The sequence below is a fragment of the Pseudomyrmex gracilis genome, unplaced genomic scaffold (genome assembly GCF_002006095.1).
Source record: "Pseudomyrmex gracilis isolate BER0280 unplaced genomic scaffold, ASM200609v1 scaffold_60, whole genome shotgun sequence".
In the NCBI taxonomy this organism is placed as follows: Eukaryota; Metazoa; Arthropoda; class Insecta; order Hymenoptera; family Formicidae; genus Pseudomyrmex; species Pseudomyrmex gracilis.
In genome coordinates, this window is record NW_018020644.1 from 3,491 (window position 1) to 12,974 (window position 9,484).

At 36.6% G+C, this 9,484-nt stretch overlaps 1 protein-coding gene across 1 annotated transcript; it reads right to left on the bottom strand.

Moving 5' to 3' along the window:
- Positions 1–3,626: 3,626 nt before the first annotated feature.
- LOC109854165 (7SK snRNA methylphosphate capping enzyme-like) lies at positions 3,627–8,292 on the bottom strand. Its single transcript, XM_020426997.1, has 5 exons — positions 8,099–8,292; positions 6,672–7,230; positions 5,754–6,521; positions 5,142–5,360; positions 3,627–4,662 (listed from the first exon to the last, which is right to left on the bottom strand). Exons 1-5 carry the CDS (start codon positions 8,275–8,277, stop codon positions 4,030–4,032), a joined length of 2,358 nt encoding a protein of 785 aa, XP_020282586.1. The 5' UTR covers positions 8,278–8,292; the 3' UTR covers positions 3,627–4,029.
- Positions 8,293–9,484: the final 1,192 nt, after the last annotated feature.

Consider the following 9,484-nt stretch of genomic DNA (forward strand, 5'->3'; position numbering starts at 1 on the left):
TTCTATTGGTAATAGTTTTCAAGATAAGAAACGTAACTTTTTTTTGTTGTGTTTGCGCGAATCGGAAGTAAAGATGTAATATCATCGTGCCCCACTGTATCCGAATCTGAAATTACTTTAATATTATTTTCTGTAGAAAACATACTGACCTATCTAGTATTTGGCTAGCCGTCCTGACTTAGTAGATACTATATACCATATAATACTAGATACTAGATAATTTTCTTACTTAATACTAGATGTTACTATTGCTATACTTGGTATAGTACAAAAAAATTTAATTTTGACCAACTTTGACTAGCTCTACCTAATCGGTTAGTTACTAACTCTTTGTTAGTACCTAACCTAACCCGGTTAGGGTCTATTTTACTTGAAATTTTTTAAATGATTTTTTTTGGTTGCTTTGTGTAGTGTGTGTTGGCAGGGGGGGCTTTGCTCTTTTTGCACCCTTTAATCAGGGGGGCTTCGTTTCTTTAAATCCCCCCCTTCCTCCTCCGCCGTTTTATGTTTTGCCTCCCACCACTTTGACTTTCAGATCCGGAATCAGTCGAGAGCCGCTACTCTTACTGGTCGAAAGTGTCGTGGTACAAAGAGTTTTAAACGTTCGGTGCCGTGAGTGCCAAAGCCGGGACACCAGAGCTGCACTGATATTGAACGCTCCACTCCCGAATGCCTGCAACCAACTCCTCACCGCCGCCACTCAACTATGTAGTAAGTGTTTTTAATAGCGTATGTTGGCGGGGGGACTTAGCTCTTTTTTATCTTTTAGCAGGGTGCTGCGCCCCCTGGAACCCTCTCCTTTCCCCCTCCCCGCTGGCGACGCGCCCACGCCAACCTTTTCAATCAATTCCTACATACCGGGTTTAAAAAAAAAAAAAAAAAAAAAAACTTTTGTAGTGGCTCCTTTGATGTAAGAATTTGCAAATGATTTGATAGTCAAAAACCGCAATTTTTTTTAGAATTTTTAAAGAACTTTCTAAAATCTGAAAATTTTTTAGTGATTTTTACGTTGAACACTGCAATTTATTGTTTTTGTTTTTTGGTGGAGCTTCGGAAAGGTTTTTAGAATCTGGGGAAAAACCGTACATAAAATTTGCTAGGTCGAAAGTCGCCATGTATGTTGTTTGGGAATTTGGAAGACGTCCCTTGGAACTGATGGAAACTGCAAATGATTTGATACGTTCAAAGTTACTTTATATTGTGTGTAGGGATTTTTAGAAAAGTCCCTAAGGTTTAGTGGAAACTGCAAATGATCGTTCATAGACTTATATAGGCTGCTTTCCTTTTAGGAGACACAAATCGACACAGATTAACACACTCGAGCACAGTTTGCCACAGTAAATGGAACGCGATATATACAGTGTGTGTACGAACAGTACAAACTTGTAATATACATAACTTAACCTTACAAAACTTTTCAAAATTTTCAAACGGTGTGGTCTTAACTTTTACATATGTACATATCTATATATTATATTAAATATTTATATATATATTTGTGTATATAAATATGTTTCTTAGTGTAAATATATTTTAAGATAAGAGTTTTACTTTAAAGATAAGATTTTATTATTATTTTTTGCCACTGATCCAACAGTGGCAAAAGTAGTAACGTGATATATTAAGGAAAATTAACAACAATGTTTAATATATGCAATGTTTACAATTCTGCTCGTATATAAATATATGATCATATATGTAGAAATGCTTGAAGCTGCAATGGTGCAGATATATGCGTCAAAAGTACACTTGAACACACTCTGACTCTCCTCCCGAGAAGAGTCGAAGTGTGTCGATTGAGGTCGATCACAATTACAAATGGAAAGCGATGTGTGACGCTTTGTGTCGAATGTGTCGACTGTGTCTCCTAAAAGGAAAGCAGCCATAATAGACGGAACACTCGTGTAAGAGGAGCTGAAGCTTCGTTAAAAGAGACAGAAATAGTCGTGGAGTAGTTCTCTTCTTTTCTAGCAGTTAGTTGATTGGTGGCCGTGGCTGGCCGAAAGCAACAAAGATAGAGTTCGAGAGTCCGTTGAGAGAAAGTGATAGTGAAAGGTGATAGAGCATAGACTTGTGAGATGATTGGTCCCCCACCATCTTATTGTAAGAGAGAGAGACGACTACTCCAGCACTATCTCTGTCCTTTAATGTTGTTCTCACCTTTGTCATATAAATGTTCCGTCTATTATATAAGTCTATGTGATCGTTACGGTGAAATTTGCTATATACTGTGTCCACCTTAGACCATATATACTTATAGACGCCGCTTCGGACAACTATCTTGAAGCAAAGATAATATCATCTACATGACGTCACATGTGTGCGAAGCAAAGGCGCGTTTATAGACGGCTTCGGATAACTGCCTTGAAGATAAGATAATATCATCTACGAGATGCCACGTTTAGCCGAACAATTGCTGAAATGCCCACATGTGACGTCACGTAGATAATATTATCTTTGCTTCACCTCGACTCGTGGATTTCTATCTACAGGCTGTGTCCATAAGTATATATGGTCTAAGGTCCAGACTACGGGTGCTTTCCAAACAAACATACATCTAAACTCCAATCACAAATCTTTCCAATTACGGAGCAATTTAGCCAGCGAGTGGCGTATGGACTAACCCGCAGGGTCCAAGAGCCATAAGTGCACCAAGACCAAGGGTGCTTTCCAACTACGTACACACAGGCGACACTGTGCGACACAGTGTCCACTAGTGTGAGTGAGACACACTGATATGCTCTTTCTCGCACTAATAGACATAGTGTCGCCTGTGTACGTAGCTGGAAAGCTCCTGTAGTAGCTTCTCTTTCGCGCAAGGTCCAGCTGCTTTGTGCGCATGCGGTGAACATTCGAGTATGCTTGGGCATTTCATAGACGTATAATGTATAGACTGCGCGTTCCCTACCTTTGCCGTGTTAAGAAGATGTCTTCAACGTTGTGAGAGAGACAGCTGGTGTTGAACAGTAGTCTCATCTTTGTCTAGCAAAGTAGTGAAGGAAAAAAAAAAGTCTTCGCTGATTGATAGAGAATAGTGGAAAATGGGGATAGAAAAATAGTGGGGGTGAAGAAGAGTGAAAGAGATTAAGGGGTGATGGTAGGTTAGGTGGTGTGAAACAGTAGGCTCTGATCCCACCGGAGACATTGATAGACGGTGAAAGATTTACTGTTCAAAGTATGTTGTCTCTCTCAACGTTCGAGACATCTTTTCAGCCAAACGCGCAGTCTATATATTGTACGTTTATGAGGCATTTCTCTTTCTCGCGTTCTCTCACTTTCCAATGCTTTGTCTCGCTCGCACTCGCTTAGTAAACGCGTCTGCGCATAATGACGCTCGACTATCTGTACCTATATTTGGACTTCGTGCGTCTCTCTTTCTCGGGTCTCGTGCCTCTCGTTGCGAAGATACGCGCGACTAGCGATATAAAAGTATTACATATATGGTGTATGTAGTTGGAAAGCACTCGGTGTTTTTCTAGAGTATTTTCAAATTGTGCCTAGTCTAAAGTAGTGACCCTGTCTAGACTTGTGAAATGTTTCATCTTATAAATTTTTAACTAGTTCTTAGACACTTTTTGACAATTTTCCATGAAAAAAAAAAAAAAAATCCGGAAATTTAACTGCTTTAGGGAATAAACACTTTTTGTTTGTTTCTTTAAACATTTATTAGTCACATCACATTTTATCTATTTTTTAATATATTATAGACAATTAAATCACAGCTTAACTGTTGAAACTTTATAATACTGAAGAAATAAAACTGAAACTACAGCAAGCGCATGATTTGAGAACAAATAGTACGGAAGAAAAAAGCTTTTAATTTTTCAGAGATGAAACAAAGATTGAACAAACTTGTTATCTAGTTAGTTTTGTTTGTAGTTTTCGCACGTAATCTTTCGCGTATTCGTTCGTAATCTTCATTCGTCGACACTAAAGTTATGCGCGCACGTAACGGTAATTTTCTCAACATCTTTGTTTTCTTTCTTATCTTCGTGTTGTCTTTCGATTACTTTCGTGTTTTTAAATATCTTAAGATGTATCCGTTTTGTCCTTTTTTCTTCTTTCCGCATCTTTTTCGTCTTCTTTCGTTTCTTTTTTCTCATTCGCATCTAGCTCGTTTTCATTATTAGTCTCTGACTTGTAAGAAATTTCTTTCGTTTCTTTCTTTATTCTAGCTGCGGGATCCTCTGAAGGTTGATCGTCCAAAGGTTGACTGTCGCTGCTGCGACTTGGAGTATCGTAACATGGCGTCGAACTAGGCGCGTAAACGTTTGCGAGCTGTTCGTATTGATCTCCACTGTGCTGACTAATTTCTGACATATTGCCTCTATTGACATTTTCTTTTGGAAATAGTTCCTCCTCGTACTTGATTCTCTCCATGTCGCGAATCTCTTCTTGGTCTCTTCTTGTCATTCTTTCGCTGCGATTCGGCAACGTATGTTCGTCGTTTGTGCTTGTCGCGTCGGTGGTTTGTTCGCTAGCGGTAAATGAGGGATTTTCAGCTTTGGTAAAGAGATGTATAGGTCGTTGAAATCCTTTTGAAGGATGAGGCGGGATAGAAATTACCTCGCACTTGCAAAAGCCTACTTCGGAAGACAGAAGATATTGTGTAAACTTCTGTGGTCGAAACTCGATATTTTGATAATTTTTGTAAATTCGCTCCTGAAAAATAGTAGCAAAGTGTAATATGATGGTCGTGAGGTGATCAACAAAGAATAAAGAGAAAGAGGCATTCGAACGTTTCTAGCTTTGCCAATATTTTAACTTTATAGTTTGCAACGATGTAACAATGTATAAAATTTCATTTTGTGTTACTTTTGACGTCAGATTTTTTTCGAATAATTTTTCTAGAGTTACAATTTTCGTATAATATATTATTAGGTATAATGTTTTTAGAGTTCTGCAAAAAAAATACATCATGTCGGCGAACTAAGAGATTACGTTTGAACGATGTATTGTTTCTGAGAACATACAACATACAGGTACACACTGTTGTTTATTTTGTGTTACTTTTTATCCAACTTTAATTAAAGTGACTGTCGCAATAGAATTTAATAAAAAAAAAAAAAAAACCAGTTTTGTCAAATTCTTTCTTTGTAAAACATACTTGTTGTATATGTGTAAAGAATAATAATACTCACTGTGAGATTCTTCTTTTTGGTGTAGCTGGCCCAGCCTTGAGGTTCCAGCACGAGAACTCCACCAGGGCGCAATTGTGCGTGTATACGCTTGAAAGTTTGCTTTAATCCAGCGTCGCCAAAATTTAAATGGATCCACTTGGTGATGGAAAGGCATAGAATAGTATCAAATTGTGGCTGCTCTGCGCACAAAAGCGAATCGTCCTCGAGCACATAGTTACCCTGAAACCATATAAATGTCAGTTTTTTTATCTTATATGATCGCAATAAATTTCAACGCAATTGTAAAAACGTTTTACTCTTGCGCGTCCGAACTCGCAAAATTCATTGTTGAATCATATATTGTTAATATTATTTTTCTTATTTAATTCTTTCTCTGAATACTTGCCAAGTATTTAAAAGTTACTGAAAGCGGTCGCGAAAGATGTTCGAACACGAGTTCGAAAAAGTAAAGAGATAATGTCATTCGGATACTTTGTACTCGTTTTACGTACACATGTAACGTAGAAAACTACTGTACTTTTTTTTAGAGAATATATATGTGTTGCGTTATATGCGCGCGCGCTCGCGTAATAAATATAAAAAAAAAATAAACAATCAATATATATAGAGTACCTGTACAAAAGTAACATTGTAAGGGAATCCTTTGTTTTGTTTATTTTTCGTAAATCCTGGAATATCCACAGGCCCGTAATTAATTGGCATTGACATGGGAAAGAACTTGGTGTCCAGAGAGTTATCTTCGTTGCTCACAGGACTTTGCACGCAATTAACGTAATGCTTTACATTTTTCCGCGCGATATTTATTAATGTTCTATCGATATCGATCCCCGTAACACTTTTGGCTCCGAGATTTCTCGCAACTGACAGTGTAATGTGGCCGATGTTGCATCCAATATCCAAAATATCTTTTCCAAAGAACAACTCTTTTCGTTGTGCGAATACTTTTAGTCTGGGATCTACTTCGTGATGAAGATTTCTGTATCCGTAATATCTGTTGTAGTTTCCGTATTGATACCTAGCGTCCTTCGACCTAAATTTGGGCATATGTTGTTTCTTCTTCTTGTCTTGACTGGGTCTGTGTTGCGGCCTTGGTTTCCAAGCGCCAGGTTGTGGAATTACCGGGCTCACTATTTTATCTTTTGTATCAATTTTTCTCAATCTCTTGTCTTTTACTTCGTCCAGTTCTTTTAATCGTAACTTAGTTTTGTCCTTTTGAGGACTCTCTGTTTTATTTTCCTTCGAAATACTTTCGTTCTGTGTATTTTGTGTCTCTGGTGAACCAATTCTTTCGTTGAAATGGTTTTCTATTGAAGTTTCAGTTTCAACTTCGTTGTTTCCTCTAATTTCTTCGCTCGATTTCTTGCTTTTATTCACCTCCACCTTGTAACGGAAAAAAATATATAAATATATAATACAAGCCGACGCGAGCAAATTCCTTTTGAGTCATATTACAGCCTGACGAAAAAAACGTACGTATCGCGATGTACGCGCGTTGTACATTCTATTTATAAAATAATAAACGTAACTTACCGTGTTTGCTTCTTCTCTCCTGGATTCGGAACAGGATCTTTTCTTCTTTCTATTTTTTCGCTTGGAACTTTTTTTTATGGGAGATATCAATAGTTTCTCGTATTCTTCATTGTCGTTGCAATTTGTCAAATTTAACGGATCGTAAATATTTGGAGGAATAAGTACTTCGATAGCTTCCTTTTTGTGCTTTGGAGTGGGAAGCGGACTTGATTTTGGTGTTACAGCGTTCATAGCTCGATTTACTTCTTCATCTTGCATGCTATTTAGATTCAATGGATCGCAAATATTTCCACCGAGCAAGAATTTTGTAGGAGGAATGATTATACCGTCTTTCTTTCTACGTTTATAGAAATTATAGAAAGGGTAGCACTTTCCATTGTTATTCTGAGGCCGCTTCCTGTTACTAAATTTAAAAGAACGATTGTCATCATGCTTGTTAAATTTTTTGTGCGGAAGATTAAAGGGTTTTCTAGATTTTTCACTTTCCTTTTTGCTTTGACTACCTTTTGATATACGATCTGGATTACTCTCGTTTGTACGAGATACCAGTTCGGTCAGCCTAAAAAATAAGAAAGATTAAATTACTAGAAAAGAATCTAATCTCTGTGATTAAAACTTTTTTTTAATATATCCTTAAGTAATAATTAACACCAACTTTGGATACTTATATTCTTGTGTGTAACTTTTTTTTGTTATTCTATATAAGGAATTTAAGTGTTTGTTTTTAGCTATATATATCTTCAATTATGATGTAGTAAAAACTAGTTTACATCTGTTTAAAGAAGGTGTGCAAAATTGTTTTTGCGAAGAGAAAAGTCTGTTCATTTTAGATCTTTATTCTCTGAACTTTTTTGCTTACATAAATATCCATTAGATGTTTGTGTACAATTCCATGTGACAACTAATAAACATCTAAATAAAGGTTTATAAAATATTGTTCCATGTTTTAGTGCAACAATAAAAATTAAAAAAAAAAAAAAAAAAAACTGTAAGTGACTTGTTTTACTATCCGTTCGTTTAACGTTCCAGTTTCAATTTGTTCAACAAAGTTGCAGTTAACTCGGCCAACCGATACTGAGTTTGACAGTTGATTTAACTCAAAAGTTAAATAAACGTCAAAAACATATAGCAATATAGCAAATAATATTGATTTAGTGATATTGTTTTTCTACTGTCATTTAATGTCGTGTGCGTTAATAGTCACATTTGTTATATTTTTTTTAACCGTAACGAAAACGTCAACAAAAGGACAAACATTGCGCGAACAATACTGCACTATCTGCACTCGAACAAACTTGAGTCTGCGGCTGCGCATTAACGTATTGTCAGACGTCGCGATACAGCTTTCTGAAGATTCTACACGTCCGACGTTACAAATTTTCTTTTGTTCATTGTTCACATTGCTGATCGCAAATTTGTATTCTTACCTCGTCAAACGGCTACTCTCACCATCGTCTTTCTCGCAGTTACTCATTTTACTATTCTCGCGACAATCCTCCTCCCGTACACCGTCAACAACTGCAACATCCATGTGCCGCGTGCGCGTGTACAATGGCGAATAAGCCCTCCAAGTCCGATCGTCAAACAGGAGCGCACCAAACGCCATTTTCTGTCAGTTACCGACACAGCACCGTATCAATAAAACTAATACATCATGCTGCAGTAAAATATATTTTCAAACGTGTTTTTCTCTTCTAATTTTTAAATTATATTTTAATGTCTACATGATATTTGTACATATACATTATGTTTATATATGTATATATATATATATATATACACAGGGTGTCCGACAATTAGTGTAAAATTTCTCGTAGGCAGGTTAGGTCTACTATCTAGAAATAGTCGAAAAGTCTCCTGAACTATTTTTTTATATTACATATAATAAAGAAGTAATTTATTAAATAAATCAAGCCAATCAGCGCTGATTTTTAGCCGGGTGCATGTCAGTGAGCCGCGCGGAGCGCTCACGCACACCAGGCGCGTGGTTACTGACGTGCGGCTAAAAGTCAGCACTGATTGGCTTGATTTATTCAATAATATATATATATATATATACAGGGTGTCCCAGGATTGGTGTAACATCTTCCGTAGACAGGTAGAAGAAATAAAACTGAGTCGATAAGTTCTATACCATTTTGTTAGATTCGCAATAGTTACCGAAATCTTAATTAACAAAGATCCGCGAATAAGCGTGCATCGGGCTGTCTTACGCGCGTAGTACAGCCCGGCGCTTCGCACAATTACATTTTAATATGTATATGTTGTAGTATATGCTGTTATATTAGCTCCTCCCATATGTCGCTATGGGTAACACCGTTAGCGTGCGAAGCGCACTGGGCTGTCTTAAGCGAGTAAGACAGCCCGATGCATGCTTATTCGCTGATCTTTGTTAATTAAGATCTCGGTAACTATTGCGAATCTAGCAAAATGGTATAAAACTTTTTGATTCAGTTTTACTTCTTCTATTTGTTCACGAGAGATGTTACACCAATTCTGAAACACTCTGTATATATACAGGGTGTCCGACAATTACTTTAAAATCTTTCGCAGGCTGGTAGAAGGAGTATAACTGAGTCGAAAAGTCCTGAACCATTTTTTTCTATTACATATAATAAAAGAGTGATTATTTTATTATATATATTATATATATATATATATATATATATATATATAATTTAAAAAATGTCAACACTTACGTAAAAGTAACTTTTTTTTTAAATAACAGAAATGATAAGAAGAGATATTGCGGTAACAAATGTATTTCATTTTCAAAGAATCGCCACTTGTTCGTCGTCAATGTCAATACGTTC